An 18,324-nucleotide genomic window follows, 5' to 3' on the forward strand; every position below is an offset into this window, starting at 1 on the left:
GGGTTTAAATAATAATAATAATAAATAAATAAATAAAGGAAGGCATTAGAAGAATTTAGTGCTCCACCCTCCAGCCTTCCAATCAGAGAAAAGAGGTTGAAGAAGGTAGTGGCAATCAAGGCAGGATGGTGATGGGAATCCTTCTGAAAGAAACTGCAAAAGGAAAACTCCTAGGGACATTATAGCCAAAATCCAGAACTTCCAGGTTATAGAAAAAATACTAAAAATGGAATTGAGTTAAAAACAACCAAGCAAACAGAAACCACAGGAGGGTCAGATGGGAACTGGTAGCTACCACTATTATAGAGGAGAAGAGACTTTAGAATTATGATATTCAAAATGGCAAAAGTCTAAACATCAAGAAAAATATCTGCCAGAATTAAGTATAATCCTAAAGAGGGGGAAAATGATCTTTCATGAAAAAAATTAGTTTCAAGCAATCGTGATGAAAAAGACCAAATTGAAGTAGAAACTTTGAAATACAAACATAGGATTAAAGAAAAACCAAGGATGGTAAATACATTTGAGCAAGTGGAAAGAGCCTGTTGTGGGGGCTGGATTACAATCAGGCCAGCCCTTAGTAGTTTATGTTCAAAACTGAAATGAAATGAGACCATTCAAACAGTTAACAAAAGGAGATATACTTAGAGAGAAGGATAATTAACAAGGATAGGCACTGACACCCAAATTAATTCAGCTGAATAGTAAAGCTCCCTTTCCTAAGTGCTCACTGTTTTCCATCAGCCAGGCATCAGAGAGGTCTGGAGCTTTTTGTGGCTGCTTTGTACTTAAATGATCAGAAAATAATGGTAACAACCTGGGCCTATAGCCCCCCAGGTCAACCAAATCTTGAGGATTGTCTCAATGCCTTTTAACGAAAACCAACCTAAATTGCATTGGGGCATGGGTTAGGATATTGTTCCTACCATATGCTACTCCTTTGTGTTAAGGTACTTAAGGCCTTCTAGAACACTGGTGTCAAATTCAAATAGAAAGGATTTTTGCCCTGCAAGGATAATGACTTAAGCTATTAAAGCTTAAGACTTCACTTCAAACTTTTGGAACATCTTGTAAAAAATTCTGAATATAAACTCTATCAAATCCATACTCTTGAAGACAAAGATACAATCAACCTGTGTAAGGAAAAATAGCCATATTTTATAAGAAAGTAATTTATAATTAGCCACATCACACTGTTTTCAGAAGAAACAAATGAGTAATTGAGCTATAACATGTTGAGTAATTCTATTTGACAGTTAATCAATTTTTTAAGATAATCACATTTCCTAGGGTAATAATATGTTTCCTGAAAGACTTTTCTACTAAGGAAATCTTAATTAGATGGATGTAGTATCTTCTTTATTTTATTTGGCTTTTTATTATTTTGGGGGTTAGGAATATTTTAAAGTCTATTTGGGGGACTTTCAGGCATCTATTTGAACTGTATTATTCTTCAAATGACTTATGAATGAAAAGCTGGCTAGATTATATCAGTGGATATTTCCAAAGAACAAGCACTTTAAAATCCTCATATCTTTGGCTAAATATTATGAGTTACTTTGCTTCTCTAGTACATTTCCTACAGTCATGGACTGGGAAGGGACCTCTGAAGTAAGCTTGGCCAGCAAACAACAGACCAGGAATCTCCCCTCCATTAACCATGACAAATAGTCTGAACCACAGAAAGAAAAACTTTAGTTAAGTTTGTCCTCTTTGAAATATACAATGGATATTTCAGTTAAGTTAAATAGCATACCAATGAGCTTTTCAAAATCTTCCAAATTAATTCTTTCTTTTTAGAAATAATGAATCATTATTGCTTGCCTTCTATGTAGGTGGGAAGGGGCTAGAGAGAGAAAATCTGAAACTAAAGAAAATAAATTTTTCTTTAATTTTAAAAAGAAATGACAAATCAGGAAAAATTTCTTTGAATCAGTTCAGTGCTTGTGTCTTACCTTCAAAGCTCTCTTTTTTCCACCTCTGTGCTACATATATTGTAGAAAGGGGGCATTCTCAATCATGGTGAAAGAGAGAAAAACTGAGAAATTGTAATTGTCTAGGGAATTTTAATTTTAACTTGAATTGTATATAACTGTACAAAAACAGCTTTTAAATACTTTTTTAAAACCATTAACTTCTCTTTTCTTAATACTAGGTATTGGTTCCAAGGCAGAGGACTGATAAGAGCTAGGCAATAGGAGTTAATTGATTTGCCCAAAGTCACACACCTAGAATTCAGACCAGATTTGAACCCAGGTCCTCCTGACTCCAAACCTGGCACTGTTCTATCTACCTGACTCAAACAAGGCTTTAATAAGTAGGATAAAATTTACCTTTTAATTTGAAGGGCATGTATTCAATTCTGAGAAATAACCAGCCTTAGGAGTTGTGAAGCCCTAGATTCAAGTCCTGCCTCTGAAACACTATGTGACCATGAATAGTTTAAAGTCTCAATGTCCCAGGCAACTCTATAAAACTTTAAGTTAAAAAAATATATTGCTGGTATGCAGAGTTAAAATAAGTTGTGACACTTGGAATTTTCTACACAGATGAATCACAGATCTGAACCCAAAACCATCTACTCTGAGGGCAATGTCCATCTCCTCCTTTGCTCCCTTCCTCAAATCCTATCAGTTTTCCTGGAGTCTCAATAGCTAAAAGAGAAGGCAATGGAAATAAGTATGCAGAAATGCCAGAATTCCTTACCTGTGGGTCCTTCCTACCTGACTATGGGAATGTGAATCTGATCTTGGGATCTTATGACATTGATAAACAAAGAGGGATTCTTCATTTGGAAAATTAGGGGGTTGGACTACATGACCTTTCTGGTCCTTTCCAAGTCTAACTTTCTACAAATCTAAAATAACTCACTCATTCATTTTTTGTTTCAAACACTTACTTCCTGTCTTAGTAATAGCTGGGCAAGAGCTAGGTAAAAGGAGTTAAAATGACTTGTCCAGGGTCACAAAACTAGTGTCTAAGAGAAAATTTGATCCTAGAGGTCCTTTTAACTCCAGGTCTGTTGCTCTATAGCCACTATGCAACCTAGCTGCTCTCCAAATAGAAAATAATTTAAATATAGCCGTACAATGATTATCTAAAATCACAATTCATCCATTAAAGTATTAATGAGTCACTGATTTCAAGAGACCATTTAAATTAATATTTTTAAAAATCCATTTAATATTAATATTTTTTAATTGTAGGATTAGGGATACCTAATTTCCAATCCTAAAACATTTTAACTATCTGTGTAAATCCTGTGCAAATCATTCAACTTCCTGTGTCCCCCTTTTTCCTCATCTATAAAACAGGAACAATGCTACAACCTACCTTCTGAGATTGTTACAGCTGATAAAATGAGATAATATTCATGAATCTCTTGTAAAATCTCTTTCAAAACTAAAAATATTCATTTGAGATTGAATCAAGCATACCTTGGTATCTGTCCTGATGTACAAATGTAGCGAGTTTATTTCCTAGGAAGTAGTGTCTATAGTGTTACTCAAAGAAAACCTGGCCTCACTTGGGAGTAGAGTTGAACTCTAGTTACTCCAAATTTGCCACAGGCATTAACGTTCTAGTTCACTACCTCAAGCCAAGAAGCTGTTCTATTTCTAAACAAAACTTGAACTGGTTTTACTTGCTTACTGGAAGCTGAGGAGAATGATTCTAGAAAAAGTTAAGAAGTAATGCTATATCATAGGGCCATTATTGTAAAACTTCAGAACAATAACAATTAAATAAAATGAGATTAAAAGGAAAAACCCACTTAAATAGAAACAAAAATAATATAAAGCATTACCAAATGACTCACCTTCAAAATTTCTTCAACACAGTGTACTTCATTTGGGAAAGCCTGCTAAATGTAAGAAAAGAAAAAAGAAAAAGAAAGAAAAAAGGCATAAGAGCAACAATCACTGTAATATTGAGTCATCAGCAACAATTTTGATTTAGCTTGAAACTCCACACAACCACAATACCTGTTTCTATATCTTCATTTAGATAAAGAAAAATAAGATGCAAAAGGGTTAACACTAGGCATCATCTCTAATTCCCATTCTTTTTTGCTAATCTTTAAATCCAAGCCAAATAGCTTCAACATACACAACCTTAAGGAAGAAAACAGTTGAAATAAAATGTAGCCAGAAAATGTCGCATCAAGTCATGTATTGTAACCTTTCATTAGCATCAGCCAGCAAGCCCTGAACACAGCTCAGAGGAAAAGAACTTGACCCCCTTGTCCTGAGAATCCCATTGTGCTAATGAACCTTCAAGGGCATTCCAGCTGTGATCCAGGGCAGGGCTCTGAAACATTTCTAGTCCCAGATGGAATGCCAAAACTTCATTGTGAATAAATGAAGTTTATTCTCCATTCACTTTTAAGTTCAGGAGGCCAATAATTTGTATTATAATTTAACCCCTTAAGTATTGAAATTCCCTCTCCAGATGTAGCAACATAAAATGTTATTAACTAAATCTGATTAGAGGTTCTGAAGATATTCAAAAGATGTAGGTGAGCATAGCTAGGTGGCTCAGTGGATAGAGAACCAGGCTTGGGGACCAGATCTGACTTCAGATATATCCTAGCTGGGTAACCTTGAGCAAGTCACTTAATCCCAGTTGCCTAGCCCTTAAGGATCTTCTGATTTTTCATCTGCTATGATTCCAAGATAAATGGTAAGAACTTTTAAAAAGTGGGTAGAAAAGCCTTTTATAGAAAACAAATTTTATAAACTTTTTGATCCCCTAACCTGTGCATATTTACTTATTTGTATATTACATGCATGTCCCAATATACAACATTTACACAAAAACAGAAATTTAAAAAGGATGAGATAACACAAAATAGCCTCAGGATTTTTAGTGAGGGTGGGGGGTGGGGAGTGGAGGTGGCAAGGGCAGGCCTGAAAGTCAGAGGTGGAGAGACCTGCCTAAAGGGAGTAGCCCTGGAGGAGGCAAGATGGGAAAGCATGTCCTCAGCAAATCAATCGATTAATCAATCAATCTGTGTTCTTTCCATTTTCTTATATTGCCTAACTGACCAGTTTAGTGTGGCTCATACTTCATTTAATCCAAGGAACTGTCCCCAGGACTCAGCTTTTTAGTCACTATTTGAGGTGGCAGCATCTGATATCATGGGATGCTTTGGAAGGCTTGGGGAGGAGGCTTGGTTGGCTCTTTCATTGGAGAGACTTTTAATGAATGAAAATGCTCTCAACTTTCTTTTTTTCCATCTCAAAAGTTCTCTTATATTTTCTCAAGTTTTTTTTTTCTCCTGACTTTCTTCCAAATTTAATTTTCCTTCTACTTTTGTTTGAAATTACATCTTCCAGGACAGCTAGTTAGTTCAGTGGACAGAGCCTGGGCTGGTGAGAGGAGGTTCTGAGTTCAAATGTGTCCTCAAATACTTCTTATCTGTGTGACCCTAGGCAAGTCATTTAACCCCAAGTGCCTATAGCCCTTACTGATCTTCTGCTTTGGAATCAATACTTAGTATTGATTTTAAGATGGAAGGTAAGGGTTTTAAAAACTAAAAAAAAAAAAAAAGCTCTTCAACTTCTTGTAAGAGACAGACATGATGGACTATTCTTTGGGGATAGCTAGAGACTGTAGGTAGTAGAACAAATTTGATCTCAAAAATTTCCTAGCTGTGTGACTCTGGAGAGTCACTTGGTTTCCACCACCAAGCCCTTCCCCTCTTCTGCCTTAATCCAATACACAGTATTGATTCAAAGACAGAAGATAATAATAATAAATTACATCTTCCTACCTATTCACGCTTTTGTTCTATGAAATATTGCCCTACTTTGGCTCTCCTACCTCCCTTTAGAGTGGCTTATCTGTCTCTAATAAGGCCATGTATCCTCATTCTCTATAGTCACTGACAAAGGTTTAAAATGAGAAGTCTCAATCCCTTCCCTTCCCATCCTCAGCACCTATGCTCTTCACAATCCCAAATCACCTGAATTTTTCATTATCCTACAAAGTCCCCCTCCAAGCTGGCAAAGCCAATCTACAAGTCCAGTGAATCTTTCTCAATCTTAACCTTGGCTAAACCTCAGTTTCTTCAATCATGAAAGGGGACAGACTAGACGATTTTCTGAGGTTCATTCAACCTCCAAATCTATGGTACTTTGGTTCTAAATATTTCAATCACTCCTTGATGCTGCTTTTCATTTTACCTCTTTACTATAACTATTTCTCCGTCTTTTGCTGGCATCCAATTTTGGTATTTCTTAGTGTTTCCTTCTTCAATCTCTTATCTTTTCCAAACTCTTTCCTTTATCTATTTCATTCACTCTTAAGTATTTCTGAAGTAGAAGTAAGCTTAAGAAGAAATCTAGTCAAATTCTCTTACAGAAAAGACAACTAAGGTACAAGAAGGATGAGTGAAAGTTAATCAAGTATCAGAGATGAGGTCTTAAACAGCAGAGCATGTAGCTCCAGGTTTCCTTAGCCCTATTTAACTCCAAACCAAGTGTTCTTGGGTGAGTTGGACACAGTGCTGAGTCTATTCAAGAGACCCCGAGTTCAAATATGGCCTCAAACATGCACTAGGTGTGTGACCCTGGGTAAGTCATTTAACCCTATCTACCTCATTTTCATCATCTGTAAAATTAGCTGGAAAGGACAATGGCAAACTACTCCATTATCTTTGCCAAGAAAATCCCAAATGAGGCCATGAAAAATTGAACCAGACACATATGACTGAACAATAAAAGTTCTTAACCTTTTTTTTCTTTCATTGGACCCACTGAAAGATGGGTGAAGACAGACATCTTCTCCAAATATATATAGATATATAAAAGGAAATAAAAAGGAAACCAATTATACTGAAATCCAATTATTAATTTTTTTTAAAGTTTATGGTCCCCAGATTAAGAACTTCTAACTATATAGTATTTTAATTAGCTGAATATCACTTTCTCTCTAGAATTCTCCACCCCCACTCCCCCAAGAGATTCTCACTGAGGAAGAGGCCACCTGCCTTGTGGCCTTTTCAAATTAGAAGAAATTCAGCCTCTGTGTCACCCCTCCCCTCCTCTGGTTGGTGATTTCTTTCTGCAACTTCCAATTACTCAGAGGGTACTCAGGCCAGCAATGCTCACTCATTTACGCCTCTCCTCATTCATTTCCTAACTCTGGGCTTCTTCTTCCTGTCTGCTACCCTTAATTTTTAACTTCCCTTTTCTGTTTTCTCCCCCCATTAGAATGTAATTTCTTAGAAGACAGGGACCATCTTTGTAACAAGGAGGGGGTTACAAAGGAAGGACAGAGATCAGTGATAGGGGACAATCAGTGTTGTGGAAGAGGGGCCAAATACATCATTGGTGACACCAGCAAATAACTGGTACTGTTCTAGGAGTGAGGCAAAATGGAAAAGGGGAACTCATCCACAGGACAAACTCTCCAAGGTAAAAAAAGAAACTGCCCAGAGGGAAGAGCCTAAAATGGACACTTTGGAACCTTTGATTATATAAGGAATACAGAGAAAAGACAGACTGGAAATTTTGGGGGGTTACAAATCAGAAAAATAGAATCTAAAAGAGACAATAAAAAAGAATGAATAAATGAAGAGTGGTATAAATCCTTTTTAGAAATCAGTACAAAAAAATGAAATTAAAAAAACTGAACAGGAATAATTTAAAGGAGAAGGGATACCATATAAACCCTCACACAGAAGGGAAAAGAATTATAACCAGAAAAAAAGATGGAAGAAAAAAAAACTAAAGGTAAAGGGATTAAAAAAAAAAGAAAAGGATTAGTGATGAGGGAAAAGAGCCAGTGGGAACATGGCCACCTTTAAAAACGATTAAGGTAAAGTTAGAATATGGTACTGTGTTTATAGCAAAAAAGAAAAAAAAATCTAACATGGGGGTGGGGGCATCAACACCAGAGATAAGTAGAGAAAAATATAAACTTAACACTAATAACTTTAAATTTGAATGAATTGAGGGGAGCTAGGTGGCTCAGTGAATTGAGAATGAGAATCAAAGCCTGGAGATGGGAGGTCCTGGGTTCACATATGACCTCATATACTTCCTAGGCTCTATGACCCTGGACAAGTCATTTAACTCCTATTGTTTAGCCCTTATTGGTCTTCTGCCTTGCACTCAATATATAAATATATCAATTTTAATGAGTGAAGGTAAGGTTTGAGAAAAAAAAAAGATTTGTGTAGAAAAGCCTATTATAAAAAACAACAGTAATGTCTAAATTGTTATTCTGAACCTTTTAGTCTATTTTTTAAAAAAAGCTCCTATCCTGTGCTTACTTACTTATTTATAAATTATATGCATGTACTACTATACATATAATAATGTACATTACAGTATTTATACAAAAAGAGAAATTGGATGAGATAAACATAAAATAGCCTCTAGAGTGGGGGTGGGGGGGCAGGGAGTAGCCCTGGGAGAGGCAGGCTGGGAAGACTAATCCTCTGATCATAAATCAGTATTCTTTTCTGACTAGTTACTATGATTCATACTTCATTTAATCCAAGGAACCATAACCCCAGGATTCAGCTTTTTAGTCACTATCTGAGGGGCAGCATCTGATATCAAGAGAAATGGAAGGCTTAGGAAAGCTGGATGGCTTTTTGTTTTGTTTTTTAAGAGATTTTTTAATAAATGAATTCCCTCAGCTTTCTTTTTTTTTTTTACACCTCAGAAGTCTCTTATCTTTACTTACATTCTTTTCTCTCCTACCTTTCTTTCAAATTTGGTTTTCCTTCTATTTGTGTTTAAAATTACATTTTCTGGCACAGCTATGTGGTTCAGTGGATTGTCAGCCTGGAGATCTCAAGTTCAAATCTGGGCTCAGATCCTCCCTAGATGTGTGACCCTAGGCAAGTCACTTAACCCCAAATGCCCAGCCCTTACCAGTCCTCTGCCTTGAGACAGAAGGTAGGGTTAAAAAAAGTTAATAACTTTAACAATTCAGTAAAATGGAAAAAGTGACAGATTTGATAAAGAAACAAACTCCTACAATCTGTTGCTTAAAAGAAAAAAGATTTAAAAAATCAAAGCCAAATACAAAATTAAACTGGAGGGATAGAAAAAATTACTTTGCATCAAGTAAGAGTTGTAGTAGTGTGATTTAAGAAAGAAAAATAAGCATTCAATAATGAAAAAGCATAAACAAGGAAATTATATTATGCTAAAAGGAATCACAGCCAACAAACCAGTATCTATAATAATTATTTTTATCCTCCAAATACCTTAGCATCCAAGTTCATAAAGGAAGCATTTATCCTACAAGAATTCACTGAGAATACCAAAGCCAGGAAATTTTGATTTTCCTCTATTAAAGTTAAAAGAAAAACAAATAAAAGGAAAAATATGGAACTGAATAAAGTGCTGGAGAAACTAGAGTTAAAAGAGACAGCATCTTTTAAATTGGAAAGCCAGGAAAAAAAATTTCTCAGCAATACATGACATTTTTACAAAAGGTATGCTAAGGGAACAAAAATACTGCAAACAAATGTTAAAAGGCAGAAATAGTTAATATATGCTTGACAGACCATAAGGTAGTAAAAAGTAATAGGTTCAGAGACCAAAAACAAAGACACAGACCCACAAAATATATATACTATCAGAAAGGGATTTTAAATAATGCATCTCAAAAAAAAAAAAGAAATAGATCTAGATACAAAAAAGAAAACTATAAAAGAAAAAATAATCCTGGAACTTTGGGTTCACAGGAGTATTACTGTCAAAAATCAAAACAGAAAACAATCTATGAGAATCCTTTTGTGAAACAAGTAAGAGTTCCAATACTAAACCAGGGAAAGATAAAAGTGAAGGAAAGAAGTATAGGCAAATATCATTAATGAATACTGGCTCAAAAATTTTAAACACAATCTAATCAAACAGACTACAGCAATTTATGCAAGAAATCATTCCTGATGACCAACTAGGATTTGTATCAGGGATGAAAGTAAAAATACCATTAACATAATCAATCATATCAAAACCAAAAATCTTTTTGCTAAAACTACTATAAAATACAAGCAAAGAGGGACCTCTTAAAATATCAATAAACCATCTATCTAAAACCAAAAGTAAACATCATATGCAACAGGGACACACAGTAGAACTTTCCCCAGCAAATATAGGAGTGAAGCAAGGATGTTCACTCTTCACATTATAATTTTATGTAATTTTGAAAATGCTATCAACAGCAATAAGACAAGAAAAATATTAAAGGACTAATCATTATTATAATAATTTATAAATTTATAATTATAATATATCATTACAAAAATATAATATTATAAATAAACATCCATTAATATTCATTAGACAGGTCAATAGGAACAGACAAGAGATAATCAGAAGCAAAAGAACATAATAACTTAGTTTTATAAGGTGGACAATAAAAAACTCTTGAGGAAAATTCCTTATTTTTATTTATAAACACTGTTCATCAACACCTTACAATTATATTCTGCAATATATCCTAAATGGAGTACACAACCTTAATATTAAAGATCAAACTACCAAAAAAATTAGAAGGGAAAAATGTCTTAGGCCATACCCAAGAGAAAGGGTTAGGAGACATCTTCTTAGCCAAGCAAAAGTCAGAGGCAATGACAAAAGGTAAAATAAATACCTTTGATAACTTGAAACTAAAAAGTTTCTGCACAGACAAAATTAATGAACCTAGAACAAGAATGGTCAAATAGGGAAGAAAATCTTTGTACCAAATTTCTATGATAAGCAATCTTTATATCATAGTTCATTTTATTTTTTACTTTTAAACCTTTATCTTCCATTTTAGAATCCATTATATGTATTGGTTCTAAGTCAGAAGAGCAGTAAGGGCTTGGCAATGGGGGTAAGTGACTTGCCCAGGGTCACACAGCTAGGAAATGTCTGAGGCCATATTTGAACCCAGGAACTACTGTCTCTAGGCCTGACTCTCAATCTACTGAGCCACCCAGCTGTCCTCATCATATTTCATTTTCAACTATTCAAAGTTACTTATTTTATCTTATCTAACTGTCTCTATCTCTTGCTTGGTTAAGATATATAAATAATTATTTGAAATGTATAAAACGAATAGCCATTTCCCAATAAACACACAGTCAAAGAATATAAACAAATAGTTCTCAAAAGAACTGTAACATATTTACAACCACAGGAAAGAATGCTCCAACACACTAATAATAAGAAAAATACAAAGCAAAACAACTCTGAAATTTCCCTTTACATCTTTCAAAGTGGCAAAAAATGGAAAACAATCAATTCCAAGGGTTGTGGAAAGATAAGCATACATTGATGGTGGAATTGTGAAGTGGTAGAACCACTTGCAAAAGTAATTTGTAATTATGCAGATAGTTATTAAGATACTCATATCCTTTAAACCAGAGGCTCCATTAATATATCATATTATTATTAATATAGTATACTTTTTTTTCACTCAAGGAAGCTACTGATAAGTAAAAAGTTCTCATATACTCCAAATTACTCAGAGCAATATTTTTTGTGGTAATTAAGAAATGGAAACCAAACATGTGTTCCTTATCCAGGGAATGACTAAACAAATTGTGGTGGATGTGTGGAATATTATTGTGGTGTAAGAAATGACATATGTGATGAATCCAGAGAGGCATGGAAAGATCTATATGAACTAATAACAGAGTGAATTAAGTAGATGCAAGAAAACAGCACACATTACAACATAAACTACAGCCATGTAAGTGGAAAGAACTATGTGCTCCTCCCAAATCAAAAGTAAATGCAACTAAATTATAAAGATCAAACAGAACTAGAATGAAGAAATTTGAGAGAATGCTTAGTACTACTTAATGGAGGGGGAAAGTCCACAGGTGTTACATGCACAAAATTTCAGGCTTTTTCATGGTTCTGAACAGATGGGTTGACTTTCCCCCCCTCTTTAGAAAGTACTAAAACTGAATTTAAAAAATTCAGATAAATTTATTTATTGGTGCCTTCCATGAATATGTCATGCATTAATTTTAGTTATTAAATTTAGTTATTTAGCCTTCCAATTTTTTATGATTAATAATTGGGTTAAAGATTCTCAACACTTCATCTTAGTTGGAAAGTCAGTTGAGGTCAAATTGAATGTCACAGAAATGAGTGATTTTGTAAGCTTAGTAAGGAAATGCATTCTTCCTATACTTACTGTCAAAAAAAAAAAGCCCAGTTAATGATTTAGGTCCAATTATAGAAAATCAATAGCTTTCTTCAACAGACTCGACTCCCCCTCACTTTTCCCTACTATACCAGTCCTATTTATTGGGTAAAGAAAAAATGTTGATATTCCATCAAAAGAAGTCCAAATTTTTCTCCTTACATAGTGAATTAACAACACTGTAAAGAGAATTTCACAGGAACCTAAATTTTAAAGAAAACACTACTATAGGATGAGTTTTGTATTACTGTTTGATCTTATTTCTCTCCCCCCCTAAAAAACCTACACAAAAAAGAGTACTAAAAAGGACCAATTGTGAGTGTTCTTGCCCAAGTCCCATGAGCATTTCTTTTTCAGGCCCAACAGGATTTCAAAAGATACAACATATTAAATGTATTCTTCTTTCTTTGTGAGTATGTGTTATCTGTCCAACTTAACTGCCAAGCCCGGAATTCATAAGACACTCACTCTCTAATTCTGTCTTCCCTGTGGTGCCCAGCATATTTTTCTATAGCTAATATAAACTGAGAACAAAATGGGCCCCAAGCAGAAGTCATCAACCATTTTCTGCAGCAGGAAGCTAAAGACCTAAGTATATAGTAAACCATTTAATCCGCACTTTGTTTGAAAAGATAGAAAGATTTTGTTGTGACCTTATTCCAGTGGTAATCCCAGAGCAGTCTGCTCCTTTACTGTTGTCTCCTAACTTTGATTAAAAAAAAAAAAACAACAACCCACAAACTCAAAGTGGTAGGCTAGAAGTACAGAATACTCTGAGGAAATGATTTGGAAGGTAAATGCCCCAGGGATTACTGATGCTATAACAAACACAGATGATAAATGATAAATAAATGACTCCACCCTCTTCATTGTCTTTTAATACTTCTAAGCCTGCATTTTGCCAATATTAAAAATGACATCTAAATAGAAATCCTAAAACTCTTTTGATGAAAGAGAAATTTTTGAGTCCCTTTTTTTGTAGGGTTAATAGTTGCCTATTCTATTAAAGATACAATATACTCCAGAGGTCTATCACTGGGAGACGTTAATGGCTAACATTTTGCTACACTATCTTCAGGAGACTAGTATCTTACCTTCAAAAAGTAAAACATCTTTATGTAGATAGAAAGGTGCCCTGGGGTTGGAATCAATCAAATTTATTAGATTGCTATCTGGAACTAACCAATCACTTACAAACATGCAAAATCATTCAATACCTTTTCCTAAACAGGATTTATTTCCAGATGAATCATTTTCAGTCTAGAAAAATATTTTAAGCTTCTGTTATGATGACATTACCGCCATGCATCATTTAGTAATTTTCCTCTGAAAAGTTCTAAGTTTGTCTGACACTAATTTTATATTGCCTTTCAGAGGCAACATAAATAAAAGTATAAAATATAATATAATAACATATTTAAGAATCTTTAAGAGACAGGGGAAGGTATTATCACCACTTCAAGAGTGGAGTTTTAAAATGTTAAATAAAACCAATCTCTTCCCCTTCTCTCCCCAAAGGAAATTCAAATTGTACGTGAGATACAAATGCACCTGTGTCCCTCCTGCCTATTTTATACACCTGGATGTGACTCCTGGGAAAACCTTGTCAGAGACTGCTACAGTGCTAGTTGGAGATACTACTCTGACAAGGCAGGGATGGAAAAAATGTTTTAATCCTCGGAATGGCAAGGGTGCAAGATTCCTTGAAAAGGAAGCAGTGTTGTATTTTCATAATAAATTACTAGTTAGCATCAGGTAAAAATGACCTTTACCTGACCAATACTGTATTGTATTATCTTAATTAGACAAAATGTTTAAAGATTTTTCAATGCCCAACAAAGAGTCACTTTTCTTAATAAAAAATCTGTTCCACTTTATTTTCTCAGAGCTTAATTAGCTCTGACAGTAAAATCAATTCCATGGGTCTCTTAATTCACTAGAAAACTCCAATGTTTCTGAATCAAGGAAAAAGGCAACTTCCAAAATTCACTCAATTTGTGACACTTCTTACCTAAAAACCAAGAATGACTAAAATAAATTCACATCACACAGATAATTATGACACAGTAACTTCAAAACATTGTATTTTGGGTCTCAAACTGATCAGAAACATCTATGGTTACACTTTCAAAAAATCTTTCTCTCTTTCCCGTGTCCCTAGAATGTCACTCAGTACTTGGCACATATTAACTACTTTAAAAATACTTTTTTTATTGTAATTTTATTATTTTAGCTGCAGAAAGAAAGACAGACAACTTCTCATTGTTTTTTGGAGGAAGGATTTAGTATAATAATTTTTAAGAAATCATACACAACCTTAAACATATCCAACACACACTTCATAAAACAATTCAGATCCCTAAAAATGGCCAATGTTATCAAAATAAATTTTACCCTACATAATCATAAATCATATTGTACAACTTAGTACTATGAATCTCAAATGTTAATGCTAGATGACATCTTGGAGAGTCGAGAATGCAATTTTCAATTAGGACCACATGGAAATCGTCCAGAGACTTTAAATCTGCTCTTTTTAAAGACCTTTAGGAAAAAGAGACTTCAATCTCCATATACAACCTCCTTTGAAGTCAAGAGCCAGAGAAAAACAAAGACCAGGAAAAACCTGCCCATGCTGATAAATAAGGCCCCTACTATTTAACCTTTCCTGTCCTGGTCAAGACCAAGCAATCAAAGTTTTAAGAATCAAAGCCATCTCTCCAACTTGTAGTTTTATTTAAAGTCATATTTGCTAAGTATTATTAAAGCCCATGATTTTAATGAATTTAAAATGTGCTGGCCAAAAAAAAAAATTCATTTCCCACATAGTTAAAAAAAAAAAGAATTCTATCTATAGCCACTCCCCATGCCCAATAAAAACAACCACCTTGAAAATCTCAAGAGGTGAGACTCTTTGTCTTTTAAGTCTCTAATGGCAGCCCAAAAAAGGAGTAGCCACACTACCTGTCAATTATCTATCAAATATATGCAAGGGAGGGAATATGGGAGGAGCAGGTGATACTTTGGCATTAATTCTTACATCTTTAGAAGCTCTTTTGTTCTGTTCCTGGTACAGAAATGATTTGAAATCTCTTCTTCAGATGCCATCTCCAAACAGAAAAGACAAGTGGAGAGAAGAGAGGAAGGGTAGGAAAGGGAGAAGGAAGGAGGGTGGGAGAGGGAAAACATTGGCTCTTTTGAGGTATTTTCCCATTCTACCTTGTTTCATGCTCTTTCACTGCACTAAACTAAATACCAAGTGGCTCTTGAGGCCACAGCTGTGATCACACAGCTGTCCAACGTGGCGCACTTACCTCGGTGAACATGTCTTATTGCCTTCCTACATGGCAAAAGAGATTCCCTGTTTTCATACATTCCCTTGTCAGCCCTAATCAATGTCAGTGGGTGAGTGGCTTTTGTGCTGGCTGCTGGAGTGGAAGCCCTGATAGGAAAGAACTTTTCATCTCTTCTCTTGCACTGAGCCATGAGAAGCAGAAAGTGCTCCCAGGCATGACTGACTCCCTTGGCTCCACTCCTAAAAATGCTCTCTCAAGTACATGGTTGCTTAGCAATATTTGCCTTCCCTCTGTACATGGGAAATTGGCAACATCTGTCCCTTAGGCAGTTTTGACTTCTACAAGTAACATGTGGACAAAGTTTAAAAACATACAAAGCATGTGGCCTTTTGGAAGCGAGATCTACTGCCCCAAATGGCCATAAATGAATGACCTCTGCTATGTGTATGCTTCTTTCACAACAGACCATCAGATTCCCTGAGTAACCCAAAGGGAAACTAAACCAAACAAAAAAAAAATTATTCACATTACCACTGGGAGCTCCTATTAAACCTCACCTGGTTTCTGTTTTTATATATTTATACTTGTGGTGTTGGAAATTTAAATGACATTTTAATAATTTTATGAATTAAGTTTTGAAAATTCCTTATTTTCACAGGGAAGAGGAGCCTTCATTCATAAGGAAATGTGCATGGATATATGTATGATTGCTAACAGACAAGATAAAGGAATGTAAAGCAATTTGCTTGCTGGGTATCAAGTCTATTAATATACACCTCAAAATTGAAGGAGGCCACCTCTAATAAAGAACTACAGAGCAAGAGTTGTATGAAGAACAGTTAAAAAATCTTTGATTCCCCAAAAAAGGATTCTTAAATACAACATTAAAGATCTTTTAAAATAATCAGCAAAACTCAGTAGAGAATATCTTTTACAATAAAGGAAAGTTTAAACAAACAAGAAAGAATTAATCATTTATGGTTGGGTCATGGTAATGTAATAAAAAAAGACAATAATACCTAAATTGGAGACGTAGAACAACAGACTGAATAGGGGACTATGGGTCGGGAAGACCTGTGTTGAAATCACACCAGAGCCAGTGTGCTCTTAGTTTCTTTATCAACAAAATGAAAGCGTTAAACCTGATGGTGTGGAATCTAAATCTACGATCATATATAATTAATTTGTGTATTCAGTATCATAAGAATAAAAAAATTTAAAGACTTTTAAATAGAAGTAGAAAAAATTATTTTTAAAATTGATAGAGGCTGGAAAAGAGGTCTAGATTCTCCAGAGAATTAATGAGAAACACTGGTAAAGAAAAGGGTTTTTTTACAAGATCCCAAAATAAATAACAATGTAGTAATCCTGGGGTGTAGCTAGGTGGCTCTGTGCACAGAAAACCACACCAAGAGACTGGAGGTCCTAGGTTCAAATTTGCCCTCAAGATACTTCTTAGAATTATGACTCTGGGTAAGTCACTTAACCCCCAATGCCATTAACATAACCCCCTTACCATTCTTTTGCATTGAAACCAAAACACAGTATTGATTCTAAAACAGAAGGCAAGGCAAAATAGAATGGAGGCAAATTTTCTCACATAAAAGAGACATGAAAGAGCTTTTATAGTGGAGGGGAAGATTGGGAAGGTGTGGGGGGAACACCTCAACATTACTCTCACCAGAATTGGTTCAAAGAGGACAAATTGGGAGATGTGGTGATCAAAAGCTAAATACATTTAAGGCTGGACAGAAATGGAAGAAGAAAAGGAGAAGGGGGAGGAATAGGATGTCACAGTAATAATCAGTATAAAATTTTTTTAAGTGTCTCTATTAAAAGCCTCATTTCTCAAATACATAGAAAAATGAGTAATATATAAAGAATACAAGCCATTCCCCAAATGATAGTCAAAGGATATAAGCAGGCAGTTCTTAGACAAGGTAATTAAAGCTCTCTATAATAATGTGAAAAAATATTCTATTATCACTATTAATTAGAAAAATACAAATTAAAACAAAGAAATTCAAATTATCAACAACCTTATAAAAGTGCTCCAAATCCCTAATAATAAGAGAAATGCAAAATAACACAACTCTTGAGTTTTGGTCTGCACACATCAAATTGAAAAATATGGTGGCTAGATGGAGCAGCAGACAGTGCTGAACTTGTAATCAGTATAATTTTGGCTTCTCTGTTCCCCAACTCCTGTCTATATAATAGGAAGCTTCAACATACATATTCTCCTTCAAATACCCTAATTGCTCAGGTCCTTAACTTACTCACCTCCCAAGAACTATTCCTCCAACCCATTTTACCCACAAGGATGGTCCCACCCTGGATTCTGCCATCACTCACAAATATTCAACCCCATGTTGAAGAATTATCTGAAAATAATATATTGATTTTTCACCTCTTATTCTTCCTCCTCATCTCTAGACCCCTCAAATTATTTCCCAGGCTATATGCCCATCTCTGGTCACTCTCAAATCTACTCCCTATCTTGACTCTTTGGTGAATCATTTCAATTCTATATTGTCCTTCTTTCTTGAACCCCTACCCCTCTTATCTTATCACCAATTGCAATGAGACAAACCTCAATCCTATCACTGACACCATTCCTCATACCTATATATACCTCATACCATGCCTATTCCTATGCTGCTCAATGAAAATTAAGGAAAAATCATAGGACCATTCTGACTGGATCCACTACAAATTTATGTTACAAAACCTCAACTGGACCCTCGCTGCTGCAAGGCAAGCCTATTTCTACCTCCTGTATCAATAGAATCTTCTGTTACTTCCTCAAAACTCCTGTGGCTCCTCTTCTTCATGCTCTCAGTAGAGAACCTTGCTTCAT

The 18,324-nt window shown here is 35.0% G+C and overlaps 1 protein-coding gene across 9 annotated transcripts in view; it reads right to left on the reverse strand.

Annotated features, from left to right (window-relative positions):
- The window catches only part of AFF1 (ALF transcription elongation factor 1), a 220,283-nt gene that overhangs the window by 70,932 nt on the left and 131,027 nt on the right, over positions 1-18,324 (reverse strand). For 6 of the 9 annotated variants that reach the window (XM_007495927.3, XM_056803180.1, XM_056803178.1 and 3 more), the window contains one exon: positions 3,818-3,862. The exons of 1 other annotated variant lie outside the window; for it this stretch is intronic. In XM_007495927.3, the coding sequence (XP_007495989.1) occupies positions 3,818-3,862 (45 nt within the window). The remainder of the gene's footprint in view (positions 1-3,817; positions 3,863-18,324) is intronic. 2 more of the 9 variants (XM_007495928.3, XM_056803177.1) reach the window with 1 other exon arrangement.

The sequence above is a fragment of the Monodelphis domestica genome, chromosome 6, assembly GCF_027887165.1.
Source record: "Monodelphis domestica isolate mMonDom1 chromosome 6, mMonDom1.pri, whole genome shotgun sequence".
Lineage (NCBI taxonomy): Eukaryota > Metazoa > Chordata > Mammalia > Didelphimorphia > Didelphidae > Monodelphis > Monodelphis domestica.